A 26,536-nucleotide genomic window follows, 5' to 3' on the forward strand; every position below is an offset into this window, starting at 1 on the left:
CCTTTACATGGACAGCGTGTTTTGCAAGCAGGAGAGCTTTCGATGTTTAATTATTCATCAGGAAAGACCCAACACATACCATACGGAGCTTCTAAGCACGTGGACCTCGAAACATTATTGAGGACTTTTTCCCAAAGTAAACAAACTGAAGAGTGAGCTTCATCAGGTACTCCATGGGGTAGCTTCACTAACAGTTTTTATCGGCTTATCGTCTCTTTCTGGCAATGGTTGCAAACCGATGTAGATTTCAAAATAAACTCTGGTGCTATAACTCACCATTTGGTTATAGATGGACGGAAAAATAATGAGGCGTAATGGAGTACAAGAGTGCATTTCGGTAAACAGAGGTAATGTTGGTGGTGTGAGTCACTATGGGTATAGTAAATACTGAAATGTAAAACAGCAAAACCGATGTGGCCTGCGCACTCGCAGATAATACAGCGGGGTCAACGTTGAAAAGTGGTGGTTTTTGCATATGAGAAAGAATGCGATGGACAGTATAGCTAAAGACGAGGTTTAATGGCATCAGGGGCCCTTTTCATTCATTTTAAGACCGGCTTTGGTTAAGTCGGTCGCTGTATCGACCGCGTGATCCAAGCCATCTAAATGTGAGCTGGAAACTGTTACGCCGCACCACATTGAATGCAACAGTCAGAATGTAAATGCGAACAAATTACAATAATTAAGATTGACTGTGTTCTCTACTAAACTTTGGGGTACAAATCTTGACTTAAAGCGACTAAGGGCCACAAGAAATGCTTAATTGCTGCTGTAGACACTGTTGAGTAATACTGCAGGCACAGAAGCAGTGTTTATGTCAACCAATGAATCAGCAGCAGTGGGTTTAGGTCTTCCATATGGTATTCTCCCAACATGCTAACAATCACAGCTGACCAGGTACTAGAAATACTATCTTGTAGTTCCTGCTTGTGTCAACAACAAAAAAAGCGACATTAACTGTGACATGCCAAGTGGGTACCGTGGTGTGAAAGGTCATGTAAAGAGCCATCCTCAAGGTCCAGTGTCCTTACTTTGTATATAGTCATTTTAAAGCTTTTCTAACAACGGTATGATCTTTCCACCAAACACGAACGAGAAATTAAGTACGACTTGAGAGTGAGAGACTGGTTGAACCGTCGGTTAAACAGGAATTGGTATGAGAGCACCCCGGGCTGACCGAGACTGTTTGAAAAAGATACAAAGTGCACTTAGTAAAGCTATATCCGTGTGTTTGTTAAGAAATATATATACATTTAAAAAAAAATTAAAAATAAAAAAAAAGTTAAAGATGCAGACGTGGCAAGTGGTTTAAGATGAGAAAATATCCCTGGAATGAGAGAGTGAATGATGATGTTGCTTGTGTGGTTGATAAATAAATGGCAAATGCATGGCAACACCCAGGAAGAGAGAGTTTAAAAAAAAAAAAAAAATTATAAAAAAAAAAGTGGCCTCTATTCAAACCTCACCTCTTGAGGCTTTCCATGACAACATCATAAGGATTTTAAAAAAAATAAAACACCCGCAGAGAATTACATGAAATAAAACTCAGACATTCAGGTCTAACTGAGACATTGGATATTGACCATTTTCTTAAAGAGAAAAACAAAAACAAAAAAACAGAATGCAGTAAATGGCTGTTTTGTGTCGCATTTTTGATTCTCAGCTTGAAATCCTCAAAACAAAAAAATAGGGGTCCTGCCTCCACCACAGTCTCACACTTTGAGCAAATTATTTTCAGAGGTGAGGGCAGGACCGCAAATAAATACATTCATTACTGACAATAGACATTTGATAAAAGAAAAAAACAAAACACTGTCAATAAGTGTTTGCACCAACTTTGTAAGGAGGCTCAGCCAGCCAGAGTTTTGTGCTGCTTTGACCCACAGAAAACAGGCAGCTCTCAAAATAAAGCAGAAAAATAAACCAACATTCAGTTAAGACTAGCAGATCATTCTTGTGTACATGCAGTGGACAAAATCAAAAGCTACAACGACCTGACGGGATGTTTAAAAAGGCATGCAACCTCGCAGCTCCTTCCACAAGTGAAGAGCACCAGGAGGCAGTCGTCAAGTGCATGTGGGCAAACAGATACGCAGCTAAAGAGCCCCCGTAACAATGCCTTTTGATAAACACATCAAGGATGCACTGCCCCCCCCCCCCCCCCCCCCCCTCCGGCCAGAGGGCATGGGGGGTTGGGGGAGGGGGTTGGGGCACGGGGGTCACCCCAAAAGCCAGCTGGCAGAGGGTGGTGTTAGTGCACCTAAAACCAAACATATCCCTCCCCCTACTTGAATATGCAGTAGTCCACCCCATGCTTTTGTTTTGGCAGCAAACTCTGTGGAAAAGCAGCAGTGGAGGGGGGGGGGGGGGCGGGGGGGGGGCGGGGGGGGGGGAGAGAGGAGGGGAAAAAAAAAAAAAAAAAAAAAAAAACTGACTGGCCGGGCCTTGACTTGAGGTTTGTAAAAACTGTAAAAGTTTGTAAACAATGAGATAAATACGTTTCTTTTTTTTTTTTTCTTGAGCCACACATGGTTCCATAGTCATTCAAATGTGCTTTGGTTTAAAAAATAGTTTGTGGATTTTGGGTATGAGCTTTTTTTTTTTTTTTCTTTGTACAACTTTGCAACTATTCATGAACATAGTGTGTTATCAACTAAAATGTAGACTTGTTTGAGCTGCCTCACCTTTTGTCAAGGCTCTTTTTGTTAGTTGAAATAGCCCCCCGTCCCCACTCTTTGTTTTAACGTATGAAACTAGTGTTTTGCTTTCTCCCCCATAATTAAAATACAGAGAAATTGATACAATACTATGTCTTACAAATGTAGCTGAGAGCCTGCATTCCCAGATGCAGAACTATCCCTGAAGTATTTGTATAGTAGTAGTTCTAGTAGTAATAGTAGTATTAGTAGTAGTATGGTCACAGTTTGGAGTTTTTCTTCGCAATGTCCCACGAGCAAGCATTCAGATGCAGCTACAGTCTTTTTTTGCAGCAATGGCTGGATATCTTGTACCAAAAAAAAAAACAAATAAAAAAAACATCCTTTGCATGACAGACATCGAGCTGCACTCCACAAGAAGGCAATGCATCGTGGGCGCCATCTTACACCAGAGGATGGATGCATGTTTGTGGTTTACAGGAAGGGGTTTTGGGGGGGATAACATGTACCAACTACGCAAATTACTAGCCAACTAGTAACCGCTTAACAGCAAACATGACCGAGTAGTAACTAATACGGGAATCCGGGATGCACGTGGCGAACGATGTAACTGTGGCTGCATCCCTACGTGATAAATTCACAGACCATGAGGACAACAAAGGAATCAAACGAAAAGAACAGTTAAACCAACAAATATCAAGAGGAATGCCTATCCCAAAAACTTGCAGTGAAGGTCCACAGTGTAAATGTTAAGAGTGGATACACTGGACAGGCTTTAGTGACGATGAGTGGCACCAACTACGACGACAGCCCAATTTCAAGCATATGCTCGCTTACGAGGTAAAGCATCGGGAGGTTAGAATAATTTAGAACCATTACGTGACAGTTGAACACAATTAACGACAAGAAAGAAAGGATCTTTGCAGGAGACCGATGAATAGCTGTCCAGTGCATCTCTGCTTCTCCCTTCTTGTTACAAGTTTTCACAAGTCTGGCTCAAAAAGAAATTAACAAGTAAATTGAACTTCACATTAAAATATCTGATTATAAGTCCTAGATTTTTTTTCTTTCCGTTTTTCGCTTTTTTTTTGGTCTGAACAGAACACACGTCATCAAGTCCTGTTTTTAACGTTAAGGAATATAAAGTGATAAGGACTCTGGACATAAAGACGACAACGAAAAAAAAAAAAAAAAAAAAAGGTGGTAAAGTTCACCGGCCCACCAATCAGCACAAGCTTTCCTTTGCAAACCACCACAACCTTCCTCAGTCTGTCATTGGCCAAAACTCCATCAAAAGTGGATTTCTTTATATGGACTTAGAATATCATTCATAAATTTGTATTGTACAGAAGAAAAATAAAGGAAAATCAAAAGTGGAATAATTTAGGATGCTATATATATCTTAAGTACATTTTTTTTTTTTTTAAAGCTTTGGTTTGAACGTGTCTAGCAATGTTTGTTAGTTAGCTCTGTCCTCCATATTCGCAAGTTCTTTGGAACACACTACATCAAGACCAACTAACCATTACTTGCCTTCGGAAAGACGCTACAGTACATTTTGAGGAGGCACCGCATTGAGCAGGGTGCCCAGAAAGCTATATTATATTTGGAGTTGACGCAACTGCTAAAGAGAATATAAAAGAAATCTACGGGCGTTAAAAACCTGTGTTGAGAGATGGGCAGGTTAAAGCATCAGGTGAAGATAATCTACACATTTTTTACAATTAATTACATAGGAACGTTCAACTAATCAACATATAGAGTTCATAAGAGTAATCAGAGGTAGCGAGGTCACAAGTCCATATAAATAGACTTTTTTTTCTCAAGGGGAAGAAAAGCTATACAGACAAAATAAACGTACCCACTGAACGTATTGTTCAGTCTAAAACACCCTCTTATTAGCCCCTTCAAAAACAGTCCCCTCCCAACCCGAATCCCTCCCCGCCACAAGAAAAACCCAAGACCTTCCAGTTTAAACATTCACTGAAACATAAGTTCTTTAAGTAAAACAAGTACCTCAAGGTGTCGGTCCTCTTTCCCAACTGGGTTTGGTTGCCAGGTGCACCAACAGGCAAGTAGGGAAAAGAGGCAACCTATTTTACTGTCAACAGCAATGGAGAGAACATTTTAGCATATTTGTCCTCTGTTCAACTAAAACTTGACCCTATGTGATCCCACCTAAGAACCTTCTATCAGTTAAAGCATGGAGATGGTCCCAAACCCAGTCACCCCCCTCGTCTTACATCAAGATGCCCTAATCGCTTAAAATAAAAAGGCTATAAAGCTGTGAGTTAAAAAAATAATAATAATAATAATAACATTTTTTGCAAAGTTATTGCCAGTATTGGTTTCTTCAAATCTTTATTTTTGGTCAGAATAGTGCTGGAGAGCAGAAGGAACTCTTTGAGTTCTTGTTCAGTGGACAACCAGCAAAAAGCTTAAAAAGGTAGGAGAGGAAACCTTTTTTTGGGTTGGAGGGCGAGAGGTGACAAGGGCTGGACATTACATTGGTACCCACATTCACATTTATCGGCCTTGAAAGACCACAAGTCACAAAGCTATGACGCCACAGCTTCACAACTTTGGGCTGAGAGAAAGAGAAGAGTAAACTGTCCCGCTAGAACTCCTGAGGGGTGAGCGTATGTCACTTAAAACTGATGGCGAGACAATCCTAGAACTGACATTACCACCATCGCCCAGTGTGGCAACAACGCTCACTCAGCCAGGCCGTCGTAAACCGAACGTAATAGAACTGTGTTGAACATGTACATGTGCGTTTCTTTGTAGAGCGAGTTTGTTTTTTACTATTCCCAGCGTTCTTTGGCTTGATACGTTTCTAGGAGGGCGAGGTGTGCATTCTCAGGTGACTGATGAGGTTGCGCTGTTGGGTGAACTTCCCGCCGCACAGCTGGCATTCGTACGGCTTCTCCCCGGAGTGCACGCGCATGTGCTCCGTCAGGCGGTACTGGCGGGTGAAGCGCATGCCGCACTCTTCGCAGGCGAAGGGCTTGAGGCCGAGGTGGCTGCGCATGTGGCGCGTCATGGTGCCCCGCTGGGTGAACATTTTGCCGCAGATATTGCAAGGGAAGGGCCGGGTGAGCCAGTGACTCTTCTCGTGTTGGCGCAACGTCGCTGGGTCCTTGTAGCTCTTATTGCAAACGGTACACTTGAAGGGGCGGGCCTCCGAGCTGAAGTTGGAGGGGCCCACGGGGGTGGAGAGGTCCTCGGCCTCCTCCTCATCTTCCTCTTTTACGCAAGTCCCCACTTCTTCTTTGATGTACAGCTCATCCTCCGTGTGCGTCTCCACGTGAGCGTTGAGTTGCTCCGAGCTAGGGAAGCCTTTTCCACAGGGAATGCACACGTAGAGGTTGTCTCCAAATGCTGGTTCGAAACCTTCCTGGCGGTACACATAGTTGGCGTTCTGGTGCCCCCGGCCTGTTCCTGCTCTGCCCCCTGCACTCTCTCCGTCGCTCTGACAGCTCTCTTCGCTGTGGTCCTGGCCGTTCTCTCCTCCCTCTTCCTCATCTTTGCACTGGAGGGTCTGGTCAGAGTTGAAGCTGCTACCACTGCCTCCGCCGGGTCGACCATCTTTCGGCCCCACTATCACCCCATTAACCAGAGGCCTGTCGTGATCTTCAGACTTCAAGCCCAACGCCTCCTTCTTGGGCCATTCATTCTTGCGCCCACCTTGACGATACTTCTTTTGAGGCGGGGGTCCGTCGTGCTGCGTGTCCTCGGCTTTAGAGGTGCAGTTCAGCTCAGTGGCGTCTGAGCTGCAAATATCAGCACTGGGGAGGGTGGTCGAGGAGTCATCCAGTGAGGCACTGTTGGTTGTGGATACTGAGGCAGATTGAGGGGATTCTTGGGAGTTGCTGTGGGGGCTCAGGGCATCTGTGACTGTGCCCGCCGAGGGAGGGCTCTTTTTGGTCAGGTCTAGCCCGAGATCGGGCTCGCCCGCACTTCCTCCGCTGCTGAGGTTACCGTTACTGCTGCCGTTCCCGCCGGTGCCGTTCCTTCCGGAGCTGCCGACATACATTTCGTCATCCGAGAGCTTGTCCCGAAGGCCTTCGTCTGGCTGTGGCTGGTCGGTGTCTGAAGGGGTGGGATGATAGTGGTTGTTGGGCCCAGCAGGCGTGGAAGATGAAAGGCGCTGGTTATTGAGGCGTAAGCGGCTCAGGGGACCAGGAGTGGAGGGTTTACCAGGTAGGGGTTTTGCACCACTGCGCTTGAGCTTCTTTCTGCAAAGGGCGGCGAGGTCATGGAGCTGGAGGTAGCTGGCTGCAGTTAAGAGGGCACTGAAATTCTGCTCACTGCTCTGGTCCGTTGAGGAGAGCAGCTTACCGGTGTAGATGAAGTCCAGAACTTGCCTGAACACAGAGGGATTGACCATCTCTGTGTCAAGATTAATGAGGTTATCGTGGAGGACCAAAGATTTGAAGTAGATGCTGCTCGCCGCCAGGATGTTCTTGTGGGCACGGAAAAGCGCATTCTCCACCACGATGATGACATCACACAGGAAACCCTTGGCTCTCTGTTGGTTAAGTTGCAGCAGCAGTTGTTTGGCATGATTTGGCAGTTCCATTTCCACCTTCCTTCTTGCTCTCTTCCTACACGAATGCCACCTGAAGCTGTAAAGACCAAAGACAAACAGTGATGAGTTTGCAGTTTCTAGTAGCCACACCATTGAAGAAAATGAAGAAGTACAATATAGGCTCCCTGTGAAGAGCAGCAAAATCATCCACAATGTTGCATTTTGCTGATAAGATCAAGATTCAACAGTTCTATCAATGTCTTCTTTTTTGGGCTCACACCCCACCCCCTCCATAAAATTTCCTTTTGTGGAGTCCAACAAACATCGAAATGACAATCAAACCTCTTGGAGGTGAGAGAAACCAGAACATGTGATTGCAGCTCCTGTGAATACATCCATCTAAGCTTTAAGCTCTTGCGGCGTCATTGGCCAAATGTGCCACATAACCACATGGCAGCTTAGAAAACAGGAAACCTTCTCCCACTCTTATCTTTTTAAACAAATCCTGCGTGGATCAAATTCTGATTCTACATTTTGACACTGTTCTTGCACAAAAGCCAAAAGGGGTGGAGAAGACAAAAGGATTAAGAAACTACTTTCCTAAAAAGGTGTCTCCTCTAGGCTTCTCTTCCCTCTCTGAGTAGAGTTAACTCTGGTTTCAGTGAGATGCCCTCCTTGGAAACTCAGCTCGCCCTACTCTCCATTAGGTCATGGTAATGTCAACTCTGCCCCATTGTCTGGGGGTGGGTGGGGGTAGGTCGGTGGCACGGCAGGGCCGGGGGGAGGGATTAGGTGTCACTTGAGCAGGTAAAACTACACAGGAGCTGGGGCAGGAAAAGAAGAGGGTGGAGGGTGTGGCTCAAAGACAAGACCAGCACCACACGATCCTTCAAAGAGGCCCTCCTTCATTTACAGAATTCGGACACATGAAACTGATTCACTTTTCACCTACAGAACAGCCATGTTCAGTTTCTAGTGTAGGGCTGAACACAAATTTTGATGTATGAAATGTAAACAAAGACAAACAGGAAAGAGGTTTCATTTTTTAAAATCCTGCTTCGGTGACATGAAACCACTCAACGGCTATTAACGCATCATTCACTTGTCACTGGGTAACTTTCCCCCATCACCCTCCACTGGGTAACATTTTTAATCGCAACTTTTACAAATTTTATTGCAGCTCTTATACATGAAATAGATAACTAACCACATCATTGACAACTGATGAGGTACAGGAATCCAGATCAGAAAGTCAATAAGAACTCTGAACTGTTGCATTAGTGTGGATGCAATTAAGGTAATGCTAACCGCACTCCCGTCACAAAGCCGAGGTGGAGAAGGTGACAGCTTTCAAGTAAAGAGAAGTAAGCGATTGTCTCAGATATCTATTCAGTTATCGGGTTAATTTTATTTTGTGTAGTATTGAAGAAACAGTATTGTATTTCTTTTTACTCACCAGGTAACATGGCATCTTTATTCCTACTTGTATAGCCACCGGCAGCACGGTGGCCGACTGGTTAGAGCGTCAGCCTCACAGTTCTGAGGACCCGGGTTCAATCCCCGGCCCCGACTGTGTGGAGTTTGCATGTTCTCCCCGTGCCTGCGTGGGTTTTCTCCGGGCACTCCGGTTTCCTCCCACATCCCAAAAAACATGCATTCATTGGAGACTCTAAATTGCCCGTAGGCATGACTGTGAGTGTGAATGGTTGTCTGTTTGTATGTGCCCTGCGATTGGCTGGCAACCAGTTCAGGGTGTACCCCGCCTCCTGCCCGATGACAGCTGGGATAGGCTCCAGCACGCCCGCGACCCTAGTGAGGATAAGCGGCTCAGAAAATGGATGGATGTATAGCCACCAGACTAGTTATGTTCGTCTCTTAAAACCCCAATTCCAATGAAGTTGGGACTTTGTGTTAAACAAATAAAAGCAGAATGATTTGCAAATCATGTACAACCTATATTTAATTGAATACACTACAAATACAAGATATTTAATGTTCAAACCGATAAACTTTATTGTTTTTAGCAAATAATCAATCATTAACTTAGAATTTTATGGCTGCAACACGTTCCAAAAAAGCTGGGACAGATGCCAAAAAAGTATGACAAAGCCAATCAGCATAAAATGCTAATTATCGGGAGATACCGATCAAGCCGATCAGATCGGTGTAAAGTCTAAAGATAAGTTTGTTTCTGAACAATATTTGGTCAAAATAAAATTTGTAACTTATTTACTGTAACTTATCAAGAATCAATGCTTGGTATCAGGTTGTATAGAAATCCAAGTACTTGTTCGGAAAAGCAGTGGTATCGGTGAATCCCAAAGGGAAATGTAAGTAGTTGTCCATGTGTAAAGTTGAGTAAAGAACAAACAAAGCAGGTTTAGTTGAAGAAATATTTTCTGGCCCTGACTCATCGTTAACCTGTTTTCTAAAGCCCTGGGCATGCTGGTAATATGGATGTACATGATTAACGACCCTCAGACCACTGTGTACTGCATTACAAAGATTATACAGTAATTCTTACCTCAATCAGCATATACTTTCCATGTGGATATGAGCCATGTCAGCACAGCGCCAACAGAGAGATTTAATGATGCGTCACAGAGTGTTTCTAAACTGCCAAGTAAACGCAATTGGTAAGCCAACGTTCACAGTGAAATCCAACAAGAACATGCCTAGCTTGAGTTGCTTTTTTTTTTTGCACTTGCTTTTGTTATTAAATAATATTCTTAAGAGTACATTCACACAGAAATAACAGCAAAAGGGAGAACTTTTTTGACTACATAACATCTATCCCAGGTCACAACAGAATGCATCAACGACTGAAAAAGCTTTATGATACATGGCGTGCCAGTAAGTGACATCAGTCGTTGTCACTTTGTAACGACACTACGCACCTGTGGACCAAATGCTGGTCCTTCCAAGTCTAAGCCAATACAGTTTTGATTCCCCATTTTTAGCCAAAAATGACCTCTTAGTCAGCTCTGTTTAGAGTCAAGACAAGCTTCACAACAGCCATTTTAAGGGTCTCTTGACCCGGAGGTAACTCAAACTATTCCAATCCTGTGCAAACACAAAACAAAAGATGTGTTACCCCTGGACTGGCACAAAACTCAACTGTAGCATGAATCGTTAACCAGAGGTGTCTGGAACTGGTAGAATAGTGGGGCTGGCTGATACAAATCAGCTGGAGTGATCATTATACGCCAGGTCCAGGCCTAGGCTCGCCTCCTCTGCTTTGACACTTCTACTCAGGGTCTTCATCCCCCTCCCCCATCTCCTGGCTGCTTCTCTATCTCTCATCGAGCCTCCCAACCTTCACCGATCTCCCAGCAGGCACGTAGACGTAGCGCAGAAGAGTTCAAACTCTAACATGTACCATAACAAGCCATTCAGGAACATATGACCCATATCTGCAGTTAATCACCGAATGTGCTACCTAGGTGTGCGACAATGAACTCTACAGGCGATAATGGAAGAAAGAAATACCTTTTACCATGATGCCAACGAGGAAGCCATATATCACTCAAGCATCTTGCATGTACCTCTGCTGTCTTTATGGGTGAGGGAATTCAGGGGCTTTTCCACCAAACCGACATAAAAGGGGGCTAGGACCAGCATACAGAAGGCAGCCCAGGAGGGGAAAGAAGGGAGAGAGAAAAAAACTTCCCCACCCCCCTCATTTTCTCAGCCCTCTTTCTACCCCCGCCCACCACCCCCATCACCCACGTGGCTACCAGCTCCCCCCGGCCCCTCCGGTGCTGTGCTGTGCTCTGCCGGCTGGATTCCAGGGAGCTGCTAATGGATTACGGCTGATCTATATGCAGCTAGGGTGGGACACGTGTAGGCCTAGCTCCGCTTCCTTTGGTGATGCCCAAGACAACAGTCTTAATACCACAGGGGGTGGGGGCTGCAAATAGAGCTGCACAATCATTACTGCTCCATCTGTGAGCTGGGCAGCATTTTTTCCTCACCTATATCTCCAGACACTGATGAAGTATAAACTACAGGATGGCTCAAGCATTGACTGACATGTTGTACCCTGATTAATAAACACAGTTGGATATGGTTGCATATTTGGTGGTTGCATATTTGATGGTGGGTTTCCAGCAAGGTTAAAATCATGCCTTTTCTAATCCCTCTGCTAAAAGGCATGATGTGTCCTGGCAGAGAAGCTGAGAGATGTTAAGATAGCTGGGCAGGAAGGCCTAAAGGAATTATTGACCCTTAAGAAACAAGACGTGCTCTGACCAAACACAGCCCCGCATACCAAGTGAAGCCAGCTCTGGGGGGCTTTGAGTAGAGACCAGGGTAGATGTTGCCCTTCAGGCTGCAGCCACAGGATCAGTTTACCTTGCCTGCAGTTTTGACCTTTTCCAAAACAGGCTGTGACTTAATGATAGAGGGGCAGCCTCACTCAAAAAAACTCTAAAACACCCCGCTGCTTAGCCTCAACCTTGACTCTTTTCGGGTATGTACTCTTAGGTTGACAGTGGTGTTTGCCCAGACTTGACTAAAAAGATCAGGTGTCAGACAGACAGACAGACAGACAGACACACACACACACACACACACACACACACACACACACACACACACACAGAGCAGAAAATTAATGTAAATTAACTCTTAATTATAACTTGTTACACCAGAGATCTGGATGCTCAGGTTTGACTTTGTTTAGTCCATAAACATGACAAGGAACTAGGGAAAAAACAGCTTTTTTCTGTGAAAGGTTTGTGGCGAAACAGGTTTGTGTCTTGTATCGAGATTTTTTATTTCGATACATGAATCTACAGCACTATGTTCAACCTTTACGTTTGACTACATCCCCAGAGCGGACACTTACAGGGTCTATCTCACTGCCAGAGACGTCAACGAGATGCCGAGGCTGATCAGTCTGGGACCGGGTGACCGAAATATTAGCACTGTGACAAGTGGCCGCGATCTTAGGGAAATTTTCTAAAAAACATGGATGGAACATTAAATAATTAATGAAAAAACAATTGATGACTAAAGAGCATGACCTACTTGACTGCCCACACTGCTCTTCTCACAAATGTTCTATTTGCGCTATTTAAGTAAAATTTTTTTAGGACAGTTAAATATTAAAATGGTTAGAAGTTAAAATATGACATCATTTGAAGGGGGTCGACTTGGAGAACACTTTGAATTTCTGCACGTATGGGCTTATTTGTGTACATTTTATGATGAAAGTTGTCAGCTTGTTGACTAAGGGCTTGCTACTTAAGTAGCAGACAAACAGGAATGATCAATTGTGGCTGTAGACGTAGGTGCAAGGACGGCGAAGTTGTCAGAAAATAAGTGCATTTTCCAGTACAAATTGACACTATGTCGCAGTTTAGTGTTTTTTTTTTTTTAAACCCCATCGTAACAGTTGATATAAAAAAAAATTCGTGCATCATTAGTTTTCTGCCGTAGTTTAACTTAGAAACGAGTGAAACCACGAGCCGCCACGACCTGAGACATACCATGTTTACATATACATTCACTTGCTATGTCCTCAGGGCGAGTTGAATAAAACAAAACACGAGTTCGCTTAAACTATTGGAGTGATCGATGTAGTTTCTGGACCTCTGTAATGTAATTTGTTTGCCTCTCCCAACAACAAAGCACCAAACCCTCTGAAAGAACATATATGGTCGCGTTCACCACCCCCTTGCTGTCCCTAATGAAGTGTCTCACTCACCCACAAATGCTAAGTCACCACGAAAGAAGGAGAAAAAAAAACAACAACATTGCGCTTATGTAGTTTGCTTTGCTTGTGGTTTTTGGTAAAATGTCAATGATTGTGTAGTCTTGTACAACCCCAATTCCAATGAAGTTGGGACGTTGTGTTAAATAAAAACAGAATACAATGATTTGCAAATCATGTTCAACCTATATTTAATTGAATACACTACAAAGACAAGATATTTAATGTTCAAACTGATAAACTTCTAATCCATCTTTACATTAAATCTTGTTGGATGGATTTGCCTTGTGTATGAATGGTGACATACACATAAGCCTGCCTTTCCTTTACATATAGAAACACCAGCACTGCCATTTTCAGAAACCTCCACTTTGAAATCATGTTAAAAATTTCAAGCTCCATAACATCATCCTGGAAACAACACGGGTGTAGAATACATTTTCAGTTAGAAAATGCATCATGTAAAAGGTGCTTTCTGTCGTCCCCTTTTTTTCCCCTCCAAGGAGTTTAAGGATTAAAAGGAGAGCATTGCAGCAAACTTCATACAGTGAAGGTGACTGAGGGAGACTGCTCCCTCTGTGGCACTAATCTCCAGAACAGAGGATCGGGAGCCTGGCGAGAGAGCAGAGGTGAGGCAAAGTCCTGTGGCGCAATAACAAAACACACTACTACTGTGAAAGGTCATCTGCTTACACCCAATAGAAAAGAAGACTGGCCTAAATTTTAAAAAATTAAATAAAATAAAACTTTACGCTGGGGCTTAGCCTTCACTTCTTTTGACAACAAACAGTGACTGCACAACTATAGTCATATCGTGCAGATGATAAAGGTAAGAGAGACAGATGTGCAGTGGAAGAAAAGGAAAAACAGCCTATCACTGCATACATGTAGAGGCCCTTGGTGAGCACAAGCGCGCACACACACACAGACAGTGCGCTTACAACACAAGCACACACCCGGAGAGTATGCTGGTGGGCAGAACGAGTGTGGGGGTGGGAGGGGGTGTGGGTTAGGGGGATGGTACAAAGCCAGTTTGAAATAACAGTGAGCAAACAGTGAACAACCACCTTCGAGCCATTTCAACATGGCCAACAGCAGGCTGCATGGGTAAGGCTGATGCAAGTTGGTCTGCGGCCTGGTACTGCATCAATTAAAAGGGCTAATTCTCTCGCTCGCGTTCCCGTGAGTGAAAGAAAAGCTCACAATAAGGAGATTAAACACAGCAGCTAAGCTTGGCTCATTTTCGACCATCCTCTCACTTAGCTTTCCTTGCACCTGGGTAATAATGTTTATGTCGCGTCAGGCAGAATTCCACACACACACCTATAACGATTGGTTCATGAAGATTCTCTGTAAACCTGCAGCATTCAAGATGTATAATCACTATGGTTGAGGCAAAAGTACAAGTACTTTGTCAGAAATAAGTGCTTGGATTGCCAACATCAGGATAGTGAAATAAATAATTGGTTAGTGGTCAGAAATATGAGGTGGCATAATATTTTTTAGTGCAATAGCCACATTTACACCAAGCAGTACAGTTCAGTGAGGATTGCCATTGTGCTGTTTGGAAGAGTATATCATGATCTTGTCTTAGCCTATCCTGGTTGAATGTAGCTGTGTCAGTGACATAAACCTAATTTCTACCAAACAGTGCAGTTCCATATAGTACTTATTTTTTAGTGTTTCCATTGTAAAGGAAGAAAATATCCCAGGCTGAGCCCACTTTATCACCGTTCAGCTGGCTTAGAGCAAAACATTTACCAGCCTAATAATGGTTTTGTGAATCTGTTGCAAGTATGAGTTTGTGAGGTTTTGTATGACAAGAGTGACTTTAGACACACTACACCGTGGACGCTAAACTAAGATTGTATAAACAATGAATGAAGATTGTCACTGCAGCAATGCTAATACTTTGCTGTGGCATGTTTACATCACCAGCAAATACTCGTTTACGGCACTGAGCTCATTACAACAATCGTGTTAATTACTTGAAAACTGGTTGCATTACCAGATATTCTGAATGGTATTGGTTTAATTGTATTTTTCTTCATTTTGTTTTTACATAAAATATGCATTTATAAATAAGCAAAAAAATTACATTACATTCAATTTTAAGAGAAAAAGAATATTTATCGTGATGGAGATTGATATCTGGATAAACTCACCTTTATCAGGATATAAAATTTTGTCTATCACACAGCACTAGTGACAAGATTACCTGTTCAAAAGCAGTGCCAAAATGTGATACGGTATCCGACAGAACCAATGGAAACTCAAAATCTCAAATACCATACTGAAAAATTACTGAACTCAACCTAATTGTACTGTTTGGTGGAATTGGCACTAATTTTAGCACTCTGTGCCAGTTTTAACACAGTTTTAAAGCAGTTTTACTTCAACCAAAACAAACGCCAGTTGTAATCCTTTCGATTCAATTAAAACTATAAAACGAAAAAGCATAAAACAACAGAGCGCTATAACATGTACTATGTATGTAACATGTATCACAGTGTATGGATTTAAACTCATTAGAATGTGATTTATTATTATTCATTTGAGACACTTTAATTTGAAGAAGAGTTGTGATTCCACTGAGAACACACTATACCATCTATTGGATTTTAAAATAATAATAATAAAATGCAGTCTACACTTGACTCGGTCAAACAACTGATTCACAGCATCTATGGGAAAACTGAACACTGATTTAATTCAGGTAGTAATCTGCAGGAGAGAGAACGTAATCTAATTGCTGAATATAAATGCCAGTGTGGAGTGAGGAGATACAACCCCCAGTGGTGCATGCCTGAAGAGGGAAATGCATGCATTACAGTATCAGCAGGGTCAAAGCCTTCCAATTAAGACTCATTTTGTGTGTCAGGCAATTCAGCCGTGTTGCAGACAAACACGTCCTGTCCGGGGTGCAATGGAATGAAAAGAGCCCCGTCCATTTCAACACAGGAGGGGGGCCAATGGCTGCTGCATACCCCATATGTGCCAGTGTTCTGCAGCCAGGGAAGAATAAGGAAGGCTCCACCTCGCACATGGCACAGCTACAAGTCTATTCAACGTGTAGATACACAGGGTATTATGTATACATGATTTAAAACAAGTTTGTTCACAATAGGGCGGCATGGTGGCCGATTGGTTAGAGCGTCAGCCTCACAGTTCTGAGGACCCGGGTTCAATCCCCGGCCCCGCCTGTGTGGAGTTTGCATGTTCTCCCCGTGCCTGCGTGGGTTTTCTCCGGGCACTCCGGTTTCCTCCCACATCCCAAAAACATGCATTGATTGGAGACTCTAAAATTGCCCGTAGGTGTGACAGTGAGTGCGAATGGTTGTTTGTATGTGCCCTGCGATTGGCTGGCAACCAGTTCAGGGTGTACCCCGCCTACTGCCCGATGATAGCTGGGATAGGCTCCAGCACGCCCGCGACCCTTGTGAGGAGAAGCGGCTCAGAAAATCGATGGATGGATGTTCACAATAGACAAAGGATGAAGATTGTTTCCTGCGTACGTAGTTTAAACAAATGAAGATAATCTGACAGAAAGTAAACTCATGACTGGCTGAAAGTACACACCCAGATATTCAACCTGTGTCAATTTTGGCGATTTAGATTTACACACAATAACTGACAGTACATTAGAGTCTTAGTTCCAACTGATTCAATCCAATTTGTGTCACCACTGACCAGAACTCATATGGTGAATTAAAACCCATAAAAAGGCTTTACAGACATAAGGAGGCTTCAACGGTGACTGAAGACGTGATTATTTTTGCAGAAAATGAGGAATTTGCAGCAGCCATGTGCACTAAACTCCAAATGCAGTGAGACAGTGGAAGACAAGACCTATTTATGACACAAAAATACAGTCATGGTTTTTGTGACTTACATGGATGAGGGCTATGAAATACTGTATGTTGTAAATTTGTAAATTGGGGGATTTTTTTTTTTCTTGTGCATTACACAATCAGATATATATTAGAGCGAGAGAGAGAGAGCTATCAAGTCTACTGAACTCTGATTTGCCTATTTTTTTGTCCGTTCCAGAGTAGGCATAGGCGGTATAAGATTCTGACTGTATAATAGTGAGCAAAAACATTGCAGTTTGACAGTATTGCAATTAAAGCTCTAAAATGTATTATTTTGCAATGTTTCGACATATAACTTTTTCCATTGAACACATTCCGTAGGTACATTAGTAAAGGTAAAAAAATATATATATATATTTTTTTATATAAAATCTAAATGTAGTACAAAAGTACCTATTTTTCAGAAAATGAGTAGCTACTTCTCTGCTATTTTCTGCTTTGTAAAGTAATTTGAGAGCAGAAACAAACTGATGTTAGTTAGCTGCCTCGGAAATAAGTCGATCGAATTTATTGCACCAATTGTAGACACGCCAACTCTTGTATTAGCTGGAGTGTCGTTGCAAACGTTCATTTCCAAACAGTGTTATATTAATATATCAACGTTACCTTGAATTTGATGAAGAATGATGGGTGGTGCGCTCGTAAAGGTGATATCATACTAGAAGTACTGCTTCCACTAGCAATCACTCCTTGTAAGCATGTTTTGCATATGCTACCTCTAAAGACCTCATTATACTCCCGCATTGCATCACGTGATCGACGAATTGGCCCGCGCGGCCCCTCTGCGTAGCTTGACGCGCATACGGCAAAAATAGTTGCTGCGCGTAGAATGCTGCGGAGATCATCTCTTGTGATTGGGCCGTTTTAGTCACATGCTGTGATGATGTAATCAGCGTTCCTCCCGGTTCGACATAGCACCTACGCCGCCGCCTTCTCGATGGATTTTGCAGCATAATTAAACATATCATCTGGTCATCTAGGTCCATTTGTTCTAGCAGACTCTGTTCCACGGTCACCATTGTTGTTGTTTTGATCCTTGTTATGGAAACTAAAAACGGCTACCGGAAATTGCCACAAAATGCAGAGGATACTTCACCCTGTGTCGTCCTAGGCAATACCCCCCGTATCGACACCCCCGACTTGGAGAACTGCAGCACATTTTCAAAACAGCGCACGTGGGTTGCACTCGAGTATAAAGGCAAATTGCGTGCGGGATAGCCAGAGTGACGTCAGCGCGGTCACCGTCCGCGCGAGTATAAAGAAGCCTTAACAAGACGCGGCACCCGAAAACCTCCCAAAAGTGAACTTTTACGACAGAGGGGAAAGTCATCAGGTTCATTGACTGCTCACACTAAAAACTTGGGAGGGTGGGGGGTGTCCTGTCACTTTTCCTGCACTGATGGAAAAAAACAGCTCATTCCGCAGATAGAAAGTTTAAGCAGCTTTTGAAACTGCCTTTTCAAAACCGCGCTATAGCTTGAAACCGATAACAGCCCCTTGCTTATTCCAGAGTCAGTGTCACAATCATGAAACCTATTAAATTTTTGTTTAAAGTACAGTTTAAAGAGTTGTAACTTTCATACACATTAACCAGTGTTAATATTAAGACGTTAACATATATATATTTTTTTAAATAAATGAATAAAAATATTTGTCTCAACTAGAGTTGTTGTGATCTGGTCATGTGATTAGAAATTGGGCTGATCACATAATTTCGAGCTGACCATTTAAAAACAGCATTTTAAAATTCATGATTTTGTGAAAAACAGTCTACAGAATTATTTTTATCCTATTACGCAATGTGCTACAATAACTGTCCCGCAGTAATGTTGTTGACATAATTTAGAAAATAAAAAAATTCTGACAAATTGTTCTGGAAGTGAATTTCCGTAGGCTGGCAGTTCGCATAGTATTCTTTTTGGGTGTTTTGGCTTTCGGCCATAGGCTCATCAGTTTCGGATTTTCGGTTTCTGCCAAGAACTTCATTTCGGTGCATCACTACTTTATACCGGATTATCCATCCATTTTCTGAGCCGCTTCTCCTCACTAGGGTCGCGGGCGTGCTGGAGCCTATCCCAGCTGTCATCGGGCAGGAGGCGGGGTACACCCTGAACTGGTTGCCAGCCAATCGCAGGGCACATAGAAACAAACAACCATTCGCACTCACAGTCATGCCTACGGGCAATTTAGAGTCTTCAATTAATGCATGTTTTTGGGAGGTGGGAGGAAACCGGAGTGCCCGGAGAAAACCCACGCAGGCACGGGGAGACCATGCAAACTCCACACAGGTGGGGCCGGGGATTGAACCCGGGTCCTCAGAACTGTGAGGCTGACGCTCTAACCAGTCGGCCACCGTGCCGCCTATACCGGATTACCATTTCATAAATAAATAACGCCTCTGTCTGTCAGTCTATCTTATTTGGTTACACAAGAAAACAACGATCAGAGCTAAATCCTGATTGGAACCAGCACATCGTGTAGTATCTCTCCTTGTGAGGAAATAAAGCAATCAACTTGTCAGTGAACATATACATGATTGGTATGATAAAGTTACTCTGTTCTTGGACGAATTAACTTTGTTGACGAGATAGGTTTGGACCCATCCACCCACCCCCCAAAAAGCAGCACGCCCACATGACTTGAAGCCAAATGCTTTGGCTGAGGACAGAACATGTTGGGTAAGGAAAGATCTTGCTTGGATGTTCTATAGCCCCCCACCCCCTCCCCCAAAAACCGCTACCACCTCCACCTTCAGCCTTTAAACGCTGCATAACCTTCTGGCTATCAGCAGTACATTCCAAAGACGCCGTCATCGTCTTCTTAAAAGAACAACAACATCCCTGCCCCGAGGTGCTCTGGCCACTGAACAAATCAAACTGTCCTCCTATGGGTGGTGCGAGACACTCATGTCCTGTATGGATGGACACAAGGGCCCAGCCTTTAAGTCCTTGAACGCATGTCAGCAAAACATATAGCCTCAGTAACCTTCTTAATGCATTGTGCTGCCTACACACGCCACTGCAAGCCATGATCACAGTGTACACAGGGCAGTGTGTGCGTCAAGAGGAGGGTAGCTGATCATGAGGCACAGACAGGCCTTAAATTAACCTCCAGGCCCTACTTTGTAGTCCATAGTGATCAGATAAGCTTGTCACACTGATCAGTTGACTTGGGCATTGGGCAATAGCATAAATTGACGCTGAAAGTACATCTGACGATATTTGACAGCTGCAGCGCGCAGATGTTTGGCCACGGTGGTAAAATGACGGGTTGCCCAAAAAAGAAAAAACAGAAAAACCACAGCTGCAACTATTTATATATTTGTTGTTTCTTTATGTCCAGAAAAAACACAGCTGCAACTATTTATTTCTTTATTTATTGTTTCTTTATGTTCACTCTCCATGGTTACAGTGCCACAACAATTTAAGCATCTCAAAGCAGGAAAAGTCAGATTAAATGCAAAGCAAGTGGCGTGCGTCCAACCCACACCTGCAGGTACGCTGCTATTAGTTTTAATGAGGCGCCAACTTTGCACATAAAGGGATGGAATAAACAAAACATGTCACTGACGCTGATGTAGAATAAATAAATGCTGGAAGCAAAGTGAGAAGTCTACTCTCCCCCTCCTTCCATTTTACAAGCCTCATCTAATTAAGACTGTATACAGAAAATGTATTTCATTCTTTCACCTTGTCACACCTTGAACAGCACAATTAAACAAGTTGCTCTCCCTGTTTTAGCCTGGCATATGGAGCTGACTACACTTGTGAGGGGGTGGAAGCAACAATGTATATCTGTAGTCTTGGGAATCAAGGGAAATTCAAACTAAGGCTGCAGCTATCAAATATTTTATGTTAGTTCTGCTTTGCAGTAAACACATCATACTTTATCATCTTTGTTTGTGTGAAATAATCCCAAACTTTGGTCCCTTTCACGTACGCTTTTCTCCTTCTTTGCCAGAATTGCGCCAATGTATTTCTACGAGGTGTGTGAATCTGAAATAACATTAGTGGCTTCAATGGCTGTTGGGGGAACTGCAGTTGCTTGTTTACTTTCAAACTCAGCTTGAAGTTAGTGAGAGACTTCCTGCATGCTATGATTGCAACTACACGTTACACCGATCTGATCGGCCTGATCAGTATCGGCCGATGTTTAGCATTTTATGCTGATCGGCTTTAATGTCATAATTCGCCGATCCAATCAATGACGTCATTGATCGGCTCCGAAAAAGAGATTTACTCCGTGTCGCCATCGTACACAGTAAATTTGAATCTTTATTTTTTGCCTTGTCACGTGTCTTTTGATGTAGTACTGTAAATATCTGACAGCCAAAACAGATATTTATATATTAAAAAAAAAATTTTGGCTGTGTGAGACAGACAACACATAATGCCCGATCAGACTACAAGACAAATTTGCTTTCACGATTGCAATATGTCAGAGTACTGCAATAAAATCTTGTATTCCAATACCACCACATCCATTTTTTTACGACCATTGGGCTTTATCTTGCTTGCGGTATGTTCCCGTACTTTTAATACAATAACAAAACAACAAAACATTATGCGGCCTAACAAGCTAGTGCTAGCACTAACGGTTGTTCGTAAACATGCTGCCGTTCTGTCAAATCGTGTTCTAAAGTTTCGGTGTGGGTGAATTAATTTAATTACAATAATGTAATTTAATTACAGTAAGTTAGCACCCATCATGTTGTAATGTTGGTTTGACCTGACTGATTAGAATACATGACCTGACTAAAGCTGTGATTTCCAACCTTTATGGAGCCAAGGAACATATTTTACAATTGAAAAACACCAACAAAAATGTCACAAAAAAAGGGGATACATGAATTACTGTATGTACTTCCTGCCATATAATAAAAGACTATCCATTAGTTCTGTCTGTCACTATGCCTCATTGGCAGAAATAGATGAACAAAGATACATTATTTATTGTAAATATAATGATTCAAGCAATTACAGAACACAAGTATATCCAGTAAATGAACAGTTCATTTAAATAGACATTGCTCCATCTTGTGATCGGATCGGTGATCGTTAGTTTTTTTTTTTTTTTTTTAACTCGCTGATCGGTCCCAAAAATCCTGATCGTCTAAAGCCTAATTGCAACATCTATCCATTCCATTAATCGTTTCAGCCTAAGTATAGTCACAGCCAATCGGTCAAAGCAACATCCAGTGGGAAAATGTTAGCTTAAAAACGTGATTTTCCAAGTCATTTTTTACTGTGACACTATCGGTGCAAAAATAAATAAATAAACACCATGGGTGCTTGCAAAAATTTTTTTTTTTTCTTTGCATGTGTGTAGATTCTCAGTCATCCAGGTCAAGGTAATCTGAATCAAGACAAAAAGACTTCTTGTTTGTTGAATTTTTATTTTTTTTCTGAAAACATTCAAACTAGGCCTGGTCCATCATGGAAAAAATAATCATGATTATTTTGATTGATATTGAAATCACAATTAATAAAAAATTATTTAAATAAAACAATATTTATTCAACTACTAAAACTCAAATTAAAATGACTCAAAGTAACAACCAGAAAATAAATTAGTACCAATTAAAATAATATTAAATTAAAAAAAAGAAATGAATAAAAAGAAATGCTGTTCCTGCTCTGCGTGCCTTGGCCTTTTAGGGCCAGTGTGGTCCACACATGTAGATACACGCATTAAGATAAAAAGAGTAAAAGAATAAAGTCGCGATCAACATTTGGGTACGTTCGGAAATTCACGGCAAGCGTGCTCTCTACACTCTAGATCATTTAGAAACTTGGAGTGTGTCGTTCTGTTATTCAGAGGGCCCCACACTGGGAGTGGCTGAGTGCACTCCCGCAGCTCTGACTGAGAAGACGGAGTGGCCAGAGCATCAGGCAGGACATGATGTTTACAGGCAGAACTGACACATTCAACATGGCGGACGCACTGACGCATCCCTGCCAATGGCCAACAGGCTCGTTCGTAATTTCATAAAAATGGAGCACGATCTGCCTCTCTTAACACTGCACTCTCAGAGCACAGTAAGAGCTTGAATTTCCGAAAATTCACTCTAAGCGCGCTCTCTATACTCTGGAACGTTCAGAAACTTAGAGCGTTGTTGGAGTGTGCTGTTCGGTTATTCAGAGCACCACACTGTGCGAGTGCTGGAGCACACTCCCACCGCTCTGACTGAGGATACAGAGCGGCAGGCAGGACGAGATGTTTACAGACAGAACTGACACATTCAATATGGCGGACACACTAACGTATCCCTGCCAACGGCCAACACGCTCGTTCGTAAATTCATAGAAAATGGAGCACGCTGTGCCTTTCTGAACAAAGCATTCTCTGAGCGAAGTGAGAGCGTCAGATTGTATTTCCTAATATAACTTGTCACAGATTAGGAAGAATATATGCCTGTGACTATTGTTATATTACCCGTCTGTATGAGTTACTATGGCGTTTGTGTGTCAATAGACATTGTTTGAAATTAAATCCCTCCCATGATCTAATGCTAATTTTAGCTAGCCCGGCAATAGGGTTTTCCTTTCAGTTAGCACTAAATTGGCAATATTTCTAAATCTAAGTGCGTGTTATATTAAAACATACAATGTGTGTAATTCCTTTTGTTGTGCGTTTAGTTTTACAGTTAACTCCAACTGGGGTGGCGGTAAACAGCAGAATTACATACATCACATGCTTGTTGCAAGCGCCATAGGTGCTTTCACAACGCAGGAACTTTCAAACACACACTACACCGTTCAGCACAATACAAGTTTTTCTTTAACTATAATGTTTTTTTGACCCAGTTAAGCCAAAATGGAAATCACGATTCAATTTCGTTTAATTGTCCAGGCCTAATTCAAATATGACTCAGTGAATTAGGTTTCGGGGCTAAAAATAGGATGAAAAGTACACATAAACTGTACAAAACAACAACAAAGCTAAATGCGCCCATTCATTGTGCAACGTATGAAATTAAAATAGCTACTTTGGGATCAAAGGAGCTTTACAAATACAACGATGGGTTGCTGCTAACTAACTCCCAATTCCTTACAAACAGTAACACGGTTCATGGGCTATTTCAGACAGTTCAAAGTGACTGTGAGCTTGGGCCCTCAGGTGTGATCGAGCTATGTATGCTACGTTTGCATGTGGCGTAATCCTTGGCAGCAAAAACTGGAAAATGCACTTAGGGAAGATTTCCAAAACAGCAAAAAAAAAAAAAAAAAAAAAGAGCCAGTCAAGTAAACATACATTACAGACATTCTTATGCCTTATTATCGCCATGCTCCTTGGTACTTTTAGCAACACTAATCACCTGGGAAGCAAAGTGAAGCAAAGGGTCTGAATTAGATATAGAGTTATTGGAAATGTGATTTAAATATGGTATAGCACCGTTGTTTGGGGAGCAAAACAAAGATGGTCGATGTGAGCTTCAATCCACTGCTGTCCACAGTGTTGCGTGCGTCCAATAGCTAGTCGCTGCTGCTAAATCGCTTTAATTGGCCGTACGCGGCACAAAAGGTGGATTAACCTGAATATAAACAATACACGTTGCGCCATACATTTAGGTATCGACTGCTCCAGCTCGGTGACCATTGTGGTAATTGCGGCAGATGCGCACAAATGAGTTCTTTTTTTATTTGATCAAGAGGGAGAACGACAGAAGACGATGAGCAGACTGTTGGATTTGAGCAAGGTTCTAATCTTATTGGGGAGTGAAGACAAGAAAAAAAATGCATCTTTTTATTTTCGGCGTTATGTTTTGCCAGCCTGATTATTTATTTGGTCCACACTGGCCCAGAGTGGGGCATCGTTTGCAAGCCCACCGTGCCAACATCAACCGCAGCATTTGCAAAGCCGTTATTGTTACGATTTTTTTAAATTATTATTACAAGGGAGACGTTAAATGGTTAGCTCTAGGTTTGCCATGCAATCCTGCAGCATGAAACCAGAATCGACACCAGCGCAGCCCCCCTTTTTTGTCGGCATGCCGTGGAGGAAAAAAAACGCCGTAAAACTACCAAAGAAGAGAAACCCCCCACAAAAGCAGACGTTCTGCGAGCACGACGACACACGGACTTAAACGGAGTAAGAACATTTCAAATTACCTTCTTACATCGGTAGGGTGGTTCTCAAGCGTTCTTTACCATCCTCTTGCTCATCTCACAGCCTTCGGGACGCCATGTTGCAAGCTTATGACGTTACGCTTCCTCACCCCTGACCCACATTTGAATAGGAACCAGCCCCGGAGTGCAGCACGAGAGACAAACACAGCGCAGCCCACTGTGGGAGGGTTCCGTGTTCCAACACCAGCCCTCCTGCTCATTGACTGGCAGCGGTACCTGCAAATGTGGGAGGCGGGTGACAAATAACAAAATGTTTTGCAAGGCAGAAATGTTCGCCAGAGGGCCACAATGTGACCAAAAATCTTAACGACAACATTCTTTATTTGGCAAACGCAGCACTTAAATTACACGAAAAAGAACTAACGAGTAAATGTCACTTATAAATTGTTGAATTAAGCCAACATACCGTTGTTGTTGTTTTTTTTAACAAATTATATGCATGTTTAATCAACTCTTTGAGGCTTTTAACATGAGAGATGCTCTCATTTATCTCACGTTATGTATTTTTGTTCTAATGAGACTGAGGCGGAACGTGCAGCTTAAGTATTACCTTGGCGTAATATATCACTTTTCACCTTCTGGTTGATAGTGTGTGACCCCCACTAGGCCACACGAGTGAGGGCTAAATGAAGCAGAATTGTGGACCTGGGGGTTCAGAAAGTGGGCACCAGATGTGCGGAAGTGGGGTCATTTCTTCTTGGCTCCTCCTCTTAGCACAGAAGGCCCCCAGTTAGCCTCTTACGAACCTTGTGAAGAGCACTGGTTTCAGGTGTATGGCGAATGGTCATTATTAAGGGTAACTGGTTAAAGCTTATCTTAGGTGCGGAACGTTTATTACTTGAAAGCTGTTCAAATTAAGCATAATTTCAGCTGCAATAAAGCTAGTGTAGCTGTCGTCTTCGTCGAAGATGGATGGCGCTGTGCCAAAAGCCCTCTACTGACACCTGATGGTCGCCGAGGAAACTGCATTTGCTGACGCCAATTAAAATAAAGCAAGTTTAACTTTCTTGCCATTCCTTTCTTGTCATGCTATTCCTTCAGCAAACATTAATTTATATTTTTATCAACTATACTAAAAATAATGACGATCTTGTCTCAATTTACTCTCAAATGTAATTACTCAGTGGGAAATGTGGGCCTGTTTCGTTGAACAAAAAGCTATTATTCTGTTTGTTAATGGCAACAGGTGGACACACAGGTTTGTTGTACCTTCTACCATCTAATGGAAGAGCATTTAATTGTTCTGCCTGTCACACACGTCACTGGCCTAGATAGAGGAACGAATATATATTTATGATTTTTAAAATATCTGAAAAATTGAGTGAATTTATTATATTGTTTCCAGACTCTCATGGCAACCTGGTTACGAGTGCCATGACAGTGTTTCGTTGAGTTAAGATGCATGATATAGTACATAAAAACTTCGACACCCATTGTTTCCACATAGCAGTTAATGTATATATATTTAGTTTTAAAAAAACAAAAACGGGTATTTATATGCCAGGGTAAGATAGATACAATTTAACTTAAGTCAGAGACACATGAACAGTTAATACTGTATACACCATGGTAAATGCATGTGAAACCTGTTCATCACTTTTCAGATTGCACAACTGCTGGTGTCGTTCTCA

At 42.5% G+C, this 26,536-nt stretch overlaps 1 protein-coding gene across 3 annotated transcripts; it reads right to left on the bottom strand.

The window, feature by feature from the left end:
* Positions 1 to 3,841: 3,841 nt before the first annotated feature.
* hic2 (hypermethylated in cancer 2) lies at positions 3,842 to 25,039 on the bottom strand. Of its 3 annotated transcripts, none has more exons than XM_061672070.1 (2): positions 24,896 to 25,039; positions 3,842 to 7,285 (listed from the first exon to the last, which is right to left on the bottom strand). In XM_061672070.1, the coding sequence occupies exon 2, from the start codon at positions 7,237 to 7,239 to the stop codon at positions 5,494 to 5,496; it is 1,746 nt and encodes a 581-aa protein (XP_061528054.1). In that variant the 5' UTR covers positions 7,240 to 7,285; positions 24,896 to 25,039; the 3' UTR covers positions 3,842 to 5,493. The 3 variants fall into 3 exon arrangements, with proteins under 3 accessions (XP_061528054.1, XP_061528053.1, XP_061528056.1); XM_061672069.1 differs by having other exon boundaries at positions 24,888 to 25,039; XM_061672072.1 differs by lacking the exon at positions 24,896 to 25,039 and adding an exon at positions 10,678 to 10,805.
* Positions 25,040 to 26,536: the final 1,497 nt, after the last annotated feature.

This window comes from Phycodurus eques, chromosome 3, assembly GCF_024500275.1.
Source record: "Phycodurus eques isolate BA_2022a chromosome 3, UOR_Pequ_1.1, whole genome shotgun sequence".
Taxonomy (NCBI): domain Eukaryota; kingdom Metazoa; phylum Chordata; class Actinopteri; order Syngnathiformes; family Syngnathidae; genus Phycodurus; species Phycodurus eques.

Coding starts and splice junctions, on each gene's coding strand:
- hic2 (XM_061672070.1), bottom strand. CDS start 7,239: ATGGAACTGCCAAATCATGCCAAACAACTGCTGCTGCAACTTAACCAA.